The 17332-nt window shown below is 44.0% G+C and overlaps 1 protein-coding gene and 1 non-coding gene across 4 annotated transcripts in view; both read left to right on the top strand.

Moving 5' to 3' along the window:
- The window catches only part of TMEM131L (transmembrane 131 like), a 160503-nt gene that overhangs the window by 126158 nt on the left and 17013 nt on the right, over positions 1-17332 (top strand). For all 3 annotated transcript variants that reach the window (XM_074377138.1, XM_074377132.1, XM_074377143.1), the window contains exons 25-27: positions 1367-1911; positions 8100-8248; positions 16736-16860. In XM_074377138.1, the coding sequence (XP_074233239.1) occupies positions 1367-1911; positions 8100-8248; positions 16736-16860 (819 nt within the window). The remainder of the gene's footprint in view (positions 1-1366; positions 1912-8099; positions 8249-16735; positions 16861-17332) is intronic.
- On the top strand, positions 9459-9533 carry TRNAS-GGA (transfer RNA serine (anticodon GGA)). Its single transcript has one exon. It is a non-coding gene; the product is annotated as a tRNA-Ser (tRNA).

Here is a 17332-nt window from a genome sequence, read left to right as displayed (position 1 = left end):
TGTAGCGTGTGTGTGGGCAGGTCTCACCTTTGATATCACTCATTTCTGGTTTTTATTGTAAGGTAATATACATTTGGATTCCAAGTGTGTTTTTGCACAATTTTCTTTTAAGTCTTATGTGACCACTGTGATATTTCTTTTATGATGAGATAGACTTCATGTAAGTGTATCCAATTCTCCGAGCTTTAGAAGAACAGAATAAGTGGGGAGAAGGGTGCAGCTCAGAGGTAGAGTGCTTACTTAGCATGCATGAGGTCCCAGGTTCAATCCCTCATACCTCCATTAAACTAAATAAGTAAATAAATAAACTTAATTACCTCCCCCACCAAAACAAAACAAAAAAACAAAAACATCCATGTTGGTACAAATAGCATTATTTTATGATTTTTTATGGCTGAGTAGTATTCCATGTATAAATATACCATAGCTTCTTTTTTTATTAAGATTTTTTTATTGAGTTAGTCACTTTACAATGTTGTGTTAAATTCAATTTTTCAGTTATACATGAACATACATATATTGTCACATTTTTTTTCTCTGTGAGCTACCACAAGATCTTGTATATATTTCCCTGTGCTATACAGTATAATCTTGTTTATCTATTCTACATATGCCTGTCAGTATCTACAAATTTTGAACTCCCAGTCTGTCTCTTCCCACCCCCTGCCCCCTTGGCAACCACAAGTTTGTATTCTATGTCTATGAGTCTGTTTCTGTTTTGTATTTATATTCTTTTTTTGTTTTGTTTTGGATGACGCTAAGTGAAGTAAGCCAGAAAGAGAAAGACAAATACGTATGACATCACTTATACATGGAATCTTAAAAAAAAGACACAAATGAATTTATTTACAAAACAGAAACAGACTCACAGACACAGAAGACAAATTTATGGTTATCAGTGGGGAGAGGGGGTGGGAAGGGATAAATTGGGAGTTTGAGATTTGCAGGTACTAAGTACTATATATAAAACAGATAAACAAGTTTCTTTTGTATAGCACAGGGAACTATTCAATATCTTGTAGTAACCTATAATGTAAAGAATATGAAAATGAATGTATGTATGTATCTGTATGACTTAAAAAACAAAACAAAACAGGTATTAGTCGGGAGTGTGTAGCTCAAGTGGTGCATGCATAGCATGCACAGGGTCCTGGGTTCAAGCCCCAGTCCTTCTATTAAAGTAATAATTAAATAAACCTAATCACCCCCTCCTTGACAAAAAAAAGAAGAGAAGGTGGAGAGCTCCCTGATACACACAACACTGACTGCTCCCTCTTTCAGCGGGAGTTCAGGTAGAGGTGTCTTGGGTCTGCCTCGGTGTTACATTTGTTAATTCCTAATTAATTCCTAATCTTCCTAAATTCAGAAGCAGCTGCAAGAACTTTCTCGACACCTACGGCCCCTCGGATAAAGGCCGGGGGAAGAGCTGCCTGGCGGTCAGCGCCCCGCAGAGCAGGCTGCAGAACGCCCCGAAGAGGAGCCCGGCCACCTACGGCCACTCGCAGCGGAAGCACAAGTGCTCTGTGTACTACGGCCGACACAAGGCGGGCGCGGCCGGCGCGGCCGCCGACGACAGGCCGGCCGCCGCCGCGCGGGAGGACGCGTGCGCCGCTGCGCTGGGGGACGGCTGGGCGGGCGCGGGCGGCGGCCTGCACAAGCCCCTGGCGCTCCCCAAAGGCTGCCTGCGCGCCGCCGGCGGCCACGCCCCCCCGGAGTGCCCCGCCAAGGAGGGGGCACCGACGTGTATGTTTCCTAAGGAAACGGCCAGTAAAGGACCCGAGAACGCGGCCGCGCTCAAGGAGCGCGAGCCCTGTCCCCTGAAGCCCCCGAAGAAACTACCTGAAAGCCATCTGCCGAGAAATCCACCTCAGTACCCGCCAGACCTGCCCGAAGTTTCCAGGAGAACTAACGGTAACCTTTGCATCCTGTCTGATGACTCTTGTCTCCTGTTTGGGGCCGGTCTGTTTTGAGTGGACTTTGTTCCCACCTGTGACTTAGGTTTAACGGTGGCGACTCAATTTACAGTTCACGTGCAAAGGCTTATGAGCAGAGGCGCTAACTGTTGAAATACGGTCTGTAAGATGGAATGTTGAGGACGACGCACCAAGTTTTTGTTTTTTTTTTTTTAACATTTTTTATTGATTTATAATCATTTTACAATGTTGTGTCAAATTCCAGTGTTCAGCACAATTTTTCAGTGCACTAATTTTTAGAACGTCGCGGTTAAGAGTTTACTTTTCCGTTTAGTACCTATGTTAGAATGATGGGAGTACCACGTTTTACTGTGAGAATCTACGGACACCTATTCCTCATTATCTTTTTTCTTGGCTTTCCAGACTATTTATATAAATCAATCAGCCCCTCCTCCCAAAATAGGGAAAAATCAGTCAGCCCATGAAATGTTTCTGACTGAACAAAACTTACTTTCTTACCGATTTACCAGCTGCCACCATCACAGGCTCCTTGTCCCTGTTTCTTCTCTAATTGTGTCCCTTGGTTAAAAGAAGACAGAAGTTCTCTTGTAGCAAATACAGTTAATAAAAATGCCAGCAAAACTAGACGGGGAGGCTTTCTTCCATATCCATTTGTCGTTAACTCTTTAATTGATCCCTCTGGCTTCTGGCATAAGAGCCTCTGCTTATATTTTCGCATCCATCCTGACCATTTTAATAAGTGCATTTCTGTTCCTATTAAAAGTCATATCTTTGACAGTTTTTAATATGGAAGAATCAGTGGTCTTTGATCTTATTTGAAATGTCTGAATATAAATGATTTCGTATTTTTTACTTCTTGATATTGTAGAGAAGGTGGTAGATTGGATGATTCTTATGAGCTTTATGGATTTAGTAGAGAAGAAACCAGACTGAATTGTACACGTTCCATCAAAGGACATTTCTACTTTAAAGGAAAGCCGGGGTCCTCTGAGTAGAGCATGGATTAGGCTCGCATTCCAGCACTCATTCCTGGTACCCCTTGTTCTAGCCCTCCGTCCTGTTTCCCTGGCCATAGTGCACGTGCTTGAATGGACTCCTGCTTGCAGGGTCAGCGCCATCCCCATGTCCCCTCCCCGTGGCGTGTGGGTATGCCCCCCGGATGATGTACTCAACCCGGTCTCCATGAAGTCAGAGCCTTCCTTGTCTGAGGGGGTTTATGGCGGGGCAGTGGGGACCTCCTCCCCCTTTTCTGTCACTCTCGACACTCTCTAGGGCCCAGGCTGCAAAGCTCTGTGAAAGGGCGAAATGATGGGGTGAGTCTGGTTGGACTTTTCTCTAGTTTTGTGTGTCCTTTAGGCCTGAGGACAGCATTGGACACAGGCTGACTTCACACCAACTTAAAATCATAGATGGTTTGAGGGAATTTTGTCCAGGAGTGCTTCTTCTGTGGTCCATTGCATCCATCAGGTGTCTGGGAAAACGCACCTGCAGAGTGCAAAGGCAGTGGCATTGCGGACGGATGGATGGGAGGGGCCTTCTGCATCATAGTGCTTTGTTGTTGTTGGTTTTTAATTGAACTATAGTTAGTTTACAATGTTGTGGAAAAAAAAATGTTAGGGGGGTGGCAGTAATTAGGTTTTAATTTATTTTTGATTGGAGGTACTGGGGATTGAACCCAGGACCTTGTGCATGCTAAGCATGCGCTCTGCCACTGAGCTAGACCCTCCCATCCATCATTGCGCTCTGGAGGGCGTGGCCCAGCTGTGTAGTGCCAGGGCAGGGCAGAGGATTCGATTTCATGCTTCAAGGTCCTCTTGTCTGATGCTTGTGGCTTAATGCCTGTAATTGAGCTTCAATGACCACGTCATACCCATCACTTCAGCAAGTGTGACTAAATTTAATAAGGGAGCCAGTAAACACAGCGTTTGCTTGTAACATTGTAGATGGTGAACTTGCCCAGAATCTTTTCTTCCTGGGCAATGACTGGTATGCCTGTAATGCTTTATGAAATGAAATGAATCTCTCACTACAAGAACTTTTTTACAACTGCCTTTTGGCTGGCTCATCAGCATGTGAAGTGGTAGCAGGGTGGTTGCTGATCAGATCAGATCAGTTGATGAAAGAACCCTAGCTTTCCACCACAGTCATACGAGCAGATGCAAAGGTGCTAATTCTCAGTCCTGTATTTGTCTCCAGAAGTCCTATGTCAGCAGGAGGCTCCTCACAGGGAAATCCATTGACTGACAGGTATTTGGTTCTGTCTGTCTTCTGTTTAGAAGACTATTCTAGGAAAACATCAGAGAGGTTAAAAAGTAAACAAATTGCCTGGCATCAAGTTAACCATTTAAACATTTTAAAGAGTTGAAAATTTAAAAAATAAGAGTGGACTGAGAAATCTAGAGGAAGAAAATTGTAGTTTGCAGGTCGGAGACGCAGTTTTTTTGGTAACATTAAGGGTGTTGGGTTCTTTTGTCGGATTTTGAAGGGAAGCATCATAACGAACTGACAGGTAGTCACAGGCAGGGACCCCCGGTGTGCAGAACACTCAGGAATGAGAAAACCAAAAATATAAGCACCTCCTGAGTCTCCACTTTCGACTTTGAGCATTAGTTCTTTCCTTATTTTGAAAAGGATTGCGCTTTGTGAAAAGCTTGTCGTTTTTATATTGAGATCCTTTCTAGAGTCTGAGGAAAACAGCCTCAGTCTTGAGAGCTGAACTCAGCCCACCTGGTGGTCTGGGAGCCTCTTCAGAACGTCCATTCACTCAGTGGAAACACTCAGTGTGTGTGCCACGTTCTGGCCATTTCCACCAAAGTACGCAGATATTTTCAGAAACACTAGTGACAAGACCACCTTTGGGGAAGGGGTCAGGGAGGTGATCTGTCTCTTGAGTGATGTCCCAAACCTGTCAGAACCCCTGAAGGCACCTGAAGGATTGTGTCTTCTTTTACTGAGGCAGTTTTTTCCCTAGTGTAACTTACTGTGTGTGAGGAAAAAAATTTATTTTTCAATTCAAGTATAGTCAGTTACAGTGTGTCAATTTCTGGTGTAGAGCGTGCTTCAGTCACACATATACATACCTATATTTGTTTTCATATTTTTCATCATGGGTTACTAGAGGATATTGGATATAGTTCCCTGTGCTGTACAGAAGAAACTTGTTGTTTATCTATTTTATATATGGTAGTTAGTATCTGCAAATCTCAAACTCCAGATTTATCCCCCCCCCGCCCCTCCTCACCGGTAACCATAAGAGGAAAATCTTCCAAGGTGGGTGTTAGTGGCTCTGGCTAGGTGCTCACCCTTGTCGGGGAGAAGCAGACCGTTTTCTGAACAATAGAAAATGTGTCATTCCTTTCTTCCCTGCTCTTTCTCCCATCTCCTTCTGAGAAGCCTGTAGTAAATCATAAATTAAAATTCCCAACAATAAGGAAGGCTGTTGCCAGATTGCTCAGGGCTGTTTCACACCCTTGCTCTCCGCGTCAGCCTGTCAGACAGCTGTGAAGGGAGCTGCATCTTCCAGGCTTGTGTTCTGTATCCAGGAGCCCCTTGATGGCCTGACAGGATCGCAGGGCTTTGTGTGTAGCGTAGATGATCTTCTGAAATAGGTCTCTTTTCAGAGGTTTATAACTATTATTTTTTCACGATGTGATAAAAATAATAAAAACTTAGAGGTAAAGATAAAATTGCTACTGATCTCAGCACTCTAAAAGAGGACCAGTCAGCACGTTTTCTGTTGTTTCTGCCTATGATAAAATAAAGGATAATGAACTTTTAAGGTTCCTAATGCCCCAAAGCCTTGAAATTAACAGTACGTGGAAGTTCTCACCAAATTAGATGGATACCTCCAAATGTTCTGAAATACCAGTCTTCGCAGAAATTTTAAAAAATCGTCTCATTTTCTTATAGATACTAATAACTGGAAATAAAAATGTAGTGGTTTGTTCAATGCACCATGCCATTAGACTGGCTTCAGTAGGACTCTGAGCAGGATTCTGGTCAGTTCACTTGTTCCTGTTCCATTTGTTTTTTGTCTTGTGGCTCAGACACTCCTCCTCCGAGGGATAAATGGAGGAAAGATATGTAAGTAAGTGCTCTGAGTAAACAGGCTTAGTAGGATGCCCTGGAATGGTTCTGCTTTTTAAAGGAAGTACATGTTCACAGCATTTCTAAGTTCTTGAATATCGTCACGTTAGAATTTCTCAGACACTTAACAGAGGACCTGTTATTTGAATTCATTTTGTTGTTTGCCCTGATTCTCAGCCCCACCACAGGCATTACTGATTTTCTCAGAGTCTGCTTTACCTCTTCTTGGGCATGGTTTAGTGTTGGATGTTAAATTTGGATCCTTCCTAAGAAGCTTTGATGACTCATACTGAACTGAAGTGCTGTTTTTGACCTAAAGAAAATGTGAGGAAATCCATTTTCTCATGAATTAAGACTCTAGGAAAGTTGTGGCACATTTTCTTGAGAATATCTGTGTTCTGTTCATACTGATGGCTTCCAGAATCCAAAGGGGTGTCTTAATTTCTGATTTCTTTTTCTGTTTGGACCCCGTCTCCCCTGCTCTTGGCTCTTTCCTGGGTTCCTTCATCGTGTTGGACGTTTTCCTCTGTGGGTGTCGAACGCCCAACTCGTGCGGGAGAGGAATTAACACTTCCCAGCGTTTTTATAGTTATGTAACATTTATATAATTTTCTGTTAACCAAATGCAAAAGTGCTCACTTTATAGGTATTCTTTTTTAAACGTGTGTGTGTTGGCCTCGAGTGAGTTGAGTTTGCAGCGTGAGGATTGCAGAGTTGGAGGGCACTGGCCCGCCCCCTCGTGTCCGCAGCCGGCTCTGCTGCGGGGTCTTGGCGCTGGGGTCATCTCCGCTTTCTCAGGTGGCCAAGGTATTGTGAGGGAGTCTTAGTTAAAGAAAAAAGGAGAAGGTGTTGAAATACTTTGTTTCCTATGAGAGCGCTGAGGCCCGTTACCGTGGGGTTGAGGTTGACTTGACCTTTTGTCGAAGTCAGAAATAGAAGAACAAACACGAGTGAAATCACTTGAAAGGAACCTGGAACTATCACACTCATGATGTGGTCCCTACTGCGTGGTGACATCGCGCCCAGAGCCCATCCCGCAGGCTGGCCCCGCTCCCGGGCAGGTGGGCACTGACCGCGGGAGAAGGCACCGCCCTCAGGAAGTTCATGTGTGAGATGGCTGTTACCCTCTGCATTTCTCTCTGTTCTGGTCACTTCTTTATAACAGACAGGATAGGCAGAGATGGTGGTAATTCATAAATAAGGAAACTGGGGCTCAGGCAGCTTAGAGACTGACTTTGATCCTCGTGCTAGTTAGTGCCTGAGTCATACCCAGAACCCAAGATCTCACCCCTCTCTCTCCCTCCCTCAATTTAAAACAAATCGTGGTAAAATATACATAACATGAAAGTTCCCATTTTAAATGATAAAGTTCAGCGGCATGAACTGTTCACATCGTTGTAGAACCATCACCGTCATCCATCTCCAGATGTTCTGATCACCCCAGACAGAAACTCTGTACCCATTACACAGTAATTACCCCTACTCCCTTCCCCGGCCCCTGCCATTCTACTTATCTCTATGAACTTGATGACTCTAGGTCCAAGTAGAATCACACAATATTTGTCTTGTCGTGACTGGCTTATTTCAATGAGCTTAATGTCTTCAGGGTTCGTCCATGTTGTGGCCTGTGTCAGAATTTCATTCCTTTTTTTTTTTTTTTCCATCTTAACCACTTGAGTGCACAGTTCAGTAATGTTAATTATATTCATATTGTAGTACCATGAATCATTCTTTTTTAAGGTGTTCCCTGGTATTTACCACATTTTGTGTATCCATCCATTCATCCACATACATTTGGGGGGTTCTACCTTTTGGCTTTTATGAATAATGCTGCTGTGAACAGTGGTGTGCCCCCATCATTCTTTCCTGGACCTCTTTTAATGACTTTGTAGAACTCAATATTAAAAGTAAATTTTCACCTGTAAACAAAATCAATTTCTTAGAGCATTATGGGTGTCAAAAACCTTAAGTCTAAATCTCATTAAATCAAACGAGATCATTTGGTGTAAGGAGATTTAACTATGGGGAACACAAATGGAAATCATCAGCTAGAAACTGAATCATTTTTATTTATTCAAGGGAATAACCAGCAAGTGCCTGTCAAGAATGAAGCAGACAATTGTGAAACTTTGAAAAAGGTTGACACAAAGTCTTCTTCAGAAAAGAAGATTCACAAAGCATCTAAAGAAGACATGTGTTCTGAGAAACAGGACATACCTTCAGTCGAGGTCTGTATGCCTTTTTTTCTTGCCTATTAGAATTAAACCTATTTTTAGGGCTTAGTGTACGAATATCTGTGTGATAACTGTACATCTATATTTCATACTTTTCGAAGGGGATAGCTATACATTTGAATTTACACTGATGATTAAGGTTGATATGTTCAGAGAGTTTGTCTTCTAATTATACAGGAGATGCTAAAATAATTTTTAGTGACATCAGATAGCTTTTACTCTCAAGGAAGCTGTTCTTAGGCAAATGGTTTAACTCCTGGGTAAAGATGCTAGAATAGAACCAGGGCACATATCCAGCATCCATTTTTAGAGCATAATCTTTCTGAGTTAGAAGCATAAGCTTTTACATAAGCAGCCCCAGGACGGAGATGCCTTTCTTGCTCTGGTGTGTGGGCCCTAGTGTGACAGAATCCCAGAAGAGAGGGCAGAGCTTGTACTGATCCAGCTAGCTCTTTCGCTTCCCACCAGCGTGGGCCCCTGCAGAGTGTCTAGAAAGCAGAACTCATCCCTGTATCTCACAGGGGAAACTACAGTTCTCAGATAAAGGTGGGCAAGGGAATTAGGAGAATTACCTACTTTGGATCAGAACAAAGCGATCTGTGTATTAGCACAAGCATAGTGAAAAAAATAGACAGATAGACTGTAGTAAAAATGAAGGAAAGGAATAAAACATACAGAAGAAAGATGGAGACCCCAATCTGGAAGGAAGCATATCCAGAGACCTGAAGGAAACTGAGAATATGTCACACTATAGACTATGAATTCAATAAAATAAGAGTCTTTAGAGGCAAATTAATATGCTAGGATGAGGTTGAAAGAGGTATTATAAAGCTCAGTCAATACATGTAGACATTACGTTACATGTGCAGTGGCTGAAAATTGACTCATTGACCTGAAGAAAAGGCTTTGAGATCATCAGAGTGAATGTGTAGGGAAAAACTTGAGAGACTGAAGATTTTGGAGAAAAGGTGATGATAGATACGGGTACAAAGACAAAACAGCCCAAGGTAAGAAGGATGGTTGTCTAAGTCAATGGCCCAAAAATGGATCAGGAAAGTATTCAGAGATGTAATAGAAGAAAACTTTCCTGATGTGCAGGAAGAACTGAATTTAAAGATCCAAAGGGCACACCGTGCACACCAGGAAAAGTGGATGGACCTGGGCACATCCCAGTTAAAGTGTTGGACTTAAAGCTTGAAGAAGGGGACAGGGTATAGCTCAGTGGTAGAGCGTGTGCCTGGAGTGCATGAGGTCCTGGGTTCAATCCCTAGCACCTCCGTTAAAAAAACAAAAGTTTAAAGAATTGTGCAGGAGAGGCAGGAAGATCAAAAACACACACACTTAAGCCTGCCTCAGACTTTGGAGAAACATCTGATGCCAGAGAACAGGGGAATAGTACCATTTAGAGAAAGATGAAAATATGAACCAGAATATTGTGTCCAGCAAGCTGACACTCAGGCACGAAGGCAACAGGATACTTCCCTAAACTCAAATGAACTCAGGAGCCTTACTCCAAAAATGAAGATAGTGAAACTTAGCCAACTAAGGTAGACCTAAAGACAGAGAGCCAGGGTTGAGGAAGCCGTGATAAAGGTCTCTTGTTGAGGTTTCTGTCCACTTTATATCCAGAACTAAGACCTGACAGTTACGACTGCAGCCCAGATCGCAAATGTTAAAACCTTAACAAAGCAAAAATAATAACAAAATCTGCAAAAACAGGAGGTGAAAGGTAGGTGAAAATAAGTTTTAATTTTTATGTTTCTTGGTAGAGAGCCAGTACTGTGCAAAACTGAAACGTGTAGTTTAATTAAAAGGGTGAAAACCTGCAAAAATACCTTTCACTATCTTTTTCTTAACCTTAGAGAGATCCATAGGGAATTAATATATTGTGGAGGAGAAACAGTTATTTAAGAGTTAGTAATTCCTTTGGTTCTACTTCAGTTTCTTCTGTTAAGTTCAGCTAAAACTGAGCCTTAATTTTTTTTTATTGAAGTATAGTCGGTTTAGAATGTTGTATTAATTTTTGGTGTACAGCATAGTGATTCAGTTGTACATACATATATTCCTTTTCATATTGTTTTTCATTATAGGTTTATTAAATGATATTGAATATAGTTCCCTGTGCTATACAGTAGGACCTTGTTTATTTTACATGTAGTATTTGTATCTGCATATCCTGAACTCCCAGTTTATCCCTTCCCTCCTCTCTGTCTTCCCCTTGGTAACCAAAAGTATTTTTTCTCTGTCTGTGAGTCTGTTTCTGTTTTGTAAATAAGTTCATTTGAGTCATTTTTTTTTTTTAGATTCCACATATAAGTGATAACATATGGTATTTTTCTTTGTCTTTCTGAGGCATAAACTTATATTTAAAAGCAATACATGGCCCCGGTATCATAAATTATTCCCATCATCTGTCCTGCCTTCCTTACGTGTGTAAAAGTTCACAAAAATATAGTAAAAAAATAAGGTTTGGGAGAATAACCTGGTTATTTCAGAGTGGTAGGATTTTGCATGATTTTTTTTTCTCTTTCTTTAAATGACTGTGCTTAAACTCTATGTCATGTAAGTAAGTGAAGTGAGAATGATGAGAAAATCACAGACAATCCCAACTAGGAATCTGCAGCCTGCTGAGAAAGACAGGGCATTCCCACGTAGTCAAGTGCTAAAATCAGTCCACCGTGGAGGTGGTGTCGGACGGGAGATGCCCGCCTAGCCTGCAGCAGCCGCGGGCAGTCCCCGGAGGAGGCAGGCACTTGTGCAGGTGGAGGGAGGAAAGGCAGGGCAGGGGACGGGAGCAGTAAGGGAATCTTCTGATGAGAAGAAACTCAGGAGGGGGAGTAGGGGGAGTCGGCGTCCTGCCAGGGGGCCAGGGCCCTCGCGTGCCAAGTCCAAGTTTGGCCTTTATTCCCTGCATCTCAGTTGGGAACAGAATGAAGTAAGTGAGCGATAAGCAACAGGAAAGGATGGTCACCTGCTGAGGAACTTCGGGATCGAATTTTTGAAGGCACATTGGTTCACATAGAAAGTCTTTTTGGAGTACTTGGCCTGAGGGTGGCCAGCCTAGGGGCCCTGCTGCAAATCATCGAGAGCTATTGAAGCTTCCTGAACTTGGGCGGCTGGGGAGAGGGTGGATAACAAATGGGAAGCCACCTGCAGGCTGCGATCTTTTTGCAGGTCGTCATTGAGTGTCTCTCAATTCAGTTTCACCGAGGCAGGCAGAAGGCCTGTTGTAAAGAGCCCATGCAGTGGTTAGTAAGTGCCGGAGTGAACGTGTGAATTGCGTCTCTGAAGTGTTAGTCTGCGTGTTTTGGAGGCTGGGCTGGGGAGGGCACACATGAGCAGCAGCCCTCTTGTAACCAGGCTCTTCCTCTGCTGGGGGCGTGATGCAGTTAACACCGTGTCTGGACGGGAGCCGGTGTAACCCACGGGGAGAGCAGAGGGAGAGACAGAAGAACCAGCAGGACTTCTTAGCGCCTCACTACATAAAGGACAGGACCAGTTTTTCTGCCAGAGCCGTTTGTAAAAATAACTCCACGGTTTTAAGTCTGGGTAACTAGAAGATGGAGAATTGGGATTAACGTGAAAAGTTCATTTTTATGTCTGTCAAGGCAGTGTTGCTTCGAGGTTAAGAGCGTAGACTTTGCAGTCAGACTTCTTGAGTGTGAATCCAGCGCGACACTTACTCCTTTACCTTGGCTGAGCTACTCAGCATCGCTGTTCCCTCATCTGAAACATGAGGGTAATGACAGCATGTGGACCTCATCGGGTCGGGGGGGTTGGCTGAGCGAATGTCAGTGTCGAGAATAGCAGCACCAGCAAGTACCGCCCAGTGGTGAGAACCACGGGAGTGACAGGTCTTGACTGGTCATCGCCAACAGACAGGGGCGGCCGGAATGGGACCCCGGGGGGCCTGGTCACGGGAGCTACGGAGCCAGCACCTTCCATGGCAAGGCAGGCCTGGTGTCCTAGAGTTGGGAGTTGTCCCCGTGGAGGTTAGAACGGAGGGGTGACGGGCGTTCTCCCACGTGTGTACAGAGATCGGGGTTGCAGACGGCTTGATGGGGCACATATAGCAGAGGGCTGGCCAGCTCGCCGAGCCACGGAGGCAGAAGCCAAGCCATGCATTCGATAGAGGAGGACATGAGGTCATGAGTAGAAACTTCCGTGGTCCACTGCAGTGAGGTAGAAGCTGAAGCTGAGATGGGCAGGCCTGTTGGCCCCACAGCCCTGTGTCCTGGAGGAGAGGTGGGCGCTCATCGCTCCAGGCCCCTCAGTCTGCTGGCAGTCAGATGGTGCCCTGCCTGCCGCACGTGGGGTGCGGGGCCCCTGTCTCAGCCTCTGCCGCCAGCCCCAGCTCTCCCCCAGCTCCTGTGCCAGACTTGCCCCGTCCGCATGTGCCCTTGGCTGTGGCCTTGCTCTCACTCGGGGCATCCTCTCCCCGGTGTGTCCTCACAATCAGGTCTCAGGGAGCACGAGCTGCGTCTTTATCTCTGTCTGCAGAGCCCAGACGCTTCCTTGACACGGTCCCAAGGGTTGTGTAAGTTCCTCCCTCCTTTCCTGATCTGTGAGCCTGGGCAGGACAGACATCTGGCCTGAGTGGGGGCAGCCGGCGTGACAGTGGGGATGCAAGGGGTCCGAGGATGCAGCGGGTCTGGGGGACTCGGGCTGTGCTGGGTGGTCCTCAGCTCCTCGCAGTGACCGGAGTGGGTTTTCTGGTTGCGGCCTGGTCAGTCATTCCTTTGCTGTCTCTGTGACTCACTCTCAGAGTTCCGTAGAACTCTTCCTTAAAACCCCCTGAGTGTACTTTCCATTTCATTGTTCATTTGGAGAAAATCATTCTCAATAAACACATTCCCAAGTGCAGTGCTCAGTGTTTGTTTTTCTTGTACATTCTTGGGGCCTAACTTTGCAGCTAAGAAAATTGTATAAATCTGTCTGTAGCACATGGGGAACATTCTTCTAGATTTATTGGCAAAGGAGGTTGGAACCCACATTTGGGAGCCACAAACTAAATTTTAATCCCAGCATTGGCTGTTTATTTTCTTTTAAGCAGATCTTTTTCTTTTTTTTTTTTCCCCTTTGAAAAGGAATTCATGATTATTATGAAAGCATAAAGGAAGGAGGGAAAGATCTGTCCAAAATGGACTCCTTTTTGCATTCTTCCTGTGTTCTCTTCCTTTTCTGAGCAGGTGTTTAAAAACTCAGGGTCATTTTTATTGTCTGTATAGTTTTGTTATAATGTCGTACTCCTGAATTTTCTCACGTTAGAAATTCACGGGGAACTTTGTTTTTGGTGGTTACGTAATGTTCCATCATTTAGCTGTGCCCATAATCCGGACCACTCCCCTGCAGTTGGACTTTAAAGTCATTTTGCAACTTTGACTTTGCGTAAATAACACTATGATGAGCTGTTTTGTTGTTAAGTCTTGCCTGAGTACCTGGTACATCCTTCCCCTAGACTTCCCGAAATAGAATTAAAGAGGATCAGCTGGGAAGGCCCCTCGTGCGAGCTGCCAGCTTGCTTTCCAGAAAGGTGGAGCAGATTTCCCCTCACACGCGGTGTACGAGAAGGATCATTTTACTCTGGTCTCAGCAGCACGGTTATTTTTTTTTTGACAAAGTCTTGGTCAGTGTGATAGGTAAACGGTTGTCTTGTTTCACATCTCAATTTGCATCTCATACTAGGGGAAAGTAAGCATTTTCCTTCATTGTTTTGTAAAATTCTGAAAAACAGAAGCAACAAATCATGCATCCATGATCTCACCATGGACTCTTTAAGAATTTTATTTTATTTTTTTTAAAGTAAGTTAAGCAGTAAATGTCTAACCGGATATCACTGGCCCTGCTCAGAGGCACACACTGTTAGGTATGCTGCCTCCCCAGCCCTGCCTCCTGTTTGCAGCACAGGAACGCCGTGTAAACACACTTTGTGGTTTTAAAGCCAGAATGGAAAGATGAGGCACTTGTCTATGATCTGTCTTTCCTAAAAACATACTTTATTATTAAATATTTTGAACAAATTATTCATGTTTTGGGCCTTTTCTCTTTCTTTTGTGAATTTGCATTTCATGTCCTTTGCCCACTTTTCTAGTGAATGTTAGTGTTTTTCCCTTGTGTTCTGTTAAGAACATGGGTGATGGTATTAACTCTATCAGATAGTAACAGCAGATCTTTTTCTTTGTTTGCCCTTTCCCTCTTTTTTTTTTATTTGCTTTGACTTGTATGCAGTGGCTTTAACAATACCTTTGTGCAGTCAGCCTGTAATTGCTCTCTGATTTCTTCCTTTGCTTTTATCAGTAAAGCTTCGTAAATCGTATTTCCCACCCTGTGGCCAGTTGAATTGTCCCTCCTGCAGGGAGATCAGAGAACTTAGTTCAAACAGTTCAACAATGGTGGTGGTAACAGCCCAGTCTTCTGTAAACTGCTTGCTGTGTGTCAGGTAATTTAATGCTTACAGCCGTCTTCTGAGGAAGAAACCAAGGCAGAGAGAGGCTGTCTCCTACCCGAGATTCCGCAGCAAGTCAGCACCGAGGTTCAGACCAGGCGGTCTGGCCTCAGAGATGGTGTCTCAATTTCAAGTCCACGTGGACTTTCAGTTTCCTGGTTAGTCCCGCCTCCCCGCGTGGGACACCTCCCTCCCAGGAAACAGAGAGTCCATTGTCCCTTCATCCGTCCTCCCGCGTCTTGACGAGTCTGTGGCTCTAGTTCTCCCAGTCTGCGTTCCCCTCTGTCACATCCGCTGCCAGCCTGGTCTCCCCCAGCTGCCTCGGGCCGGGGTCCTCACTGCCCGAGCTCCCCTGTCCCTCTCCATCACGCACGCACACGCAGCCAGCGGAAGGGCCACTCACTCATTTTCTGTTCCTCCGCTTGTCTCCTGCCTCTTCGCTCCCCTGTCCACACCCGCTTCCCGGCCCGTCTGGTCTTTGCTGTGGACGCTGCTCCTCCAGCACGCCCCGCATGCTCCTAAATTCACTCTCCGTATATTCATAGAAGGTGGTGATGCCCCTGACCGCCGAGGCCCACCCGCGTGTGGTTCTGCAGTACCTGCCCTCTCGCGGGCACGTGATGGCCGTTCTGACCGGGTGGGGTGGAAAGGCAGCATGCGGCAGAGTGACTCCGGACCGGCTCACCCCCTGACTCCACGGAGAGGCTGGTCCTTTTTGTGTGTGCCCCTGGAGGGACAGAGAGGCTCAATACTTGCTGTACTGAAAAGCCTTTTCATCCCTTAAAAGAAGACAGAGTAGGGCAGGAGAGGGGGAAACTGCCCTCCCCAAAGCTGGAAATCCACAAGGAGCACTACAGGAATAAATGTGGTTTGTATTTACCGTTTAACATTGGGTCATGTCTGACCATATGTCTTTAGTGTGAGTATTTAGCATCAAACTTAAAACAATTAGCAGAAGGTCCTGGAGGATAGGGTTTTGTGTGTTTAACTTGTCATATTTTCAAAATACCTTCAGAATCAGAAAAAAAGTTAATATATACTGGGGGGAAATAGAGGAGTCTAAAGAAGAAAGCAAAAAATACCATAATCGCACCACATGTAGAGTTACAATTTCATTGTATGTCTAGTGTTGGCTGATTGTGGTGAGCGTATTGCTTTAATAGATACACGAGGCTTTCAGTACCCAGATGTATCATGTGCAGACCTCTAAAACCTTTTATTTCTCTTCTTCCAAGTCTGTTTTAAAGGGGCAGCGTGATGGAAGGAAGAGAAAGAGTTAATTGTTAGAAGGCGTAAGACACGAACTACTTTAAAATGTTAAACGTCAGGGGAACCCCCTCCCCTTGGGCCTGTTAGGAGAGCATGCCTGATACTGAAAAGGGGAAAAAGCCCAAATTAAAAAAAAAAAGGATGTCTATGTATATAATATATGATATATTATCTATACTGTATTTGTATCTCACGCTCAATTGCTTTTCAGAACCACATTGAAAAAACATCAAGCATATTCTTGCCTTATTTACTTAAAAAGCTTAAACTTGTTTGGAGCATTCTCTGGAGTTTTGGCTGTTCTCTTAAAGTTCATCTATAAACACAAGCATAAATACATAAATTATTCCTAAGTTGAGTTTTTACGTGATTTTTCTTCAGTAGTTAATTCATGCGAATTGCACATACCAAATAAACAGGTGAAGGATGGAGGATTTATTGCCACTGAGGCTAACAGCAAGCTGACCATAAATTGCTAACAGATGTTTTGCCTTTCTAGCCCCTGAGGAATTTTATAGGCAACGTTTTTTTTTTTTTTTCTTTTTTGCAGAGGTTGAAGGAGGTAGAGAAAAAAAGGAAATGAAAACAAACTGGAGACTAAGAAATGTATGTCTCAGTTTTCACCAGTGCTGGAATGTTCTGAATCCAGACTGTGTTGGTCTTCAAAAGTTATAAAGAAAAAAAATCATGCAGAAGTTTTTTTATAATGTGTATTTAGTAAGTTTAAGCCTTTACTAAAAGTTGCCTTTTTTTTTTTTTCTTTTTAGCAAGAAGATCCTTCTAGGAAGAAGAAGCTTCAGGAGAAAAAAGAAGGAAGTTTACAAAATTTAAATTGGAATAAAAATCGAACGTGTAGAAAAAACAAGAAAAGGAGTGCTGCCCAGGTCTTGAGGTACGTCGTGTTTGCAGTCCCTTTAAAATCTTCATCCATTATTTACTCTGCAGTTTTCCATTTAGCTCTTTATCTTTCAATCTTATTTTTGTGAAGTTGGATACAGGTAATATGAGAGTGGCAGTTTTGGATTTTGAGATAAAAATATGTTATGAAAATGAATATTCTTAAAATTAACATATCTTCTGGTTCCATTTTTATTTATTTTGTTGAAAACTCCTTCACATGAACCTATTTTTAAAATTTTACTTAATGAAATGCTAAAAGCTGTGGGTGCTTTTAGGGAAAAAGCATAGACACCCCTCCACACCAGGACCTTCCTTCTGCCTGTGACACGCAAGAGCGCTGGTGGAGCGGGTCACAGAGAGAAACCCTGGGCACAGGCAGCCCAAGTCCCCACTTGATCCTGACCCCACTGGGCTGCCTGGGGTCCTGATAATGAAGGAGAATCCTCCTCATGCACAGAACCATC

The sequence above is a fragment of the Camelus bactrianus genome, chromosome 2 (assembly GCF_048773025.1).
Source record: "Camelus bactrianus isolate YW-2024 breed Bactrian camel chromosome 2, ASM4877302v1, whole genome shotgun sequence".
NCBI classification, from domain to species: domain Eukaryota; kingdom Metazoa; phylum Chordata; class Mammalia; order Artiodactyla; family Camelidae; genus Camelus; species Camelus bactrianus.
Note: the sequence above shows the minus strand (reverse complement) of the source record. Positions and strands in the feature narration are given on the sequence as shown.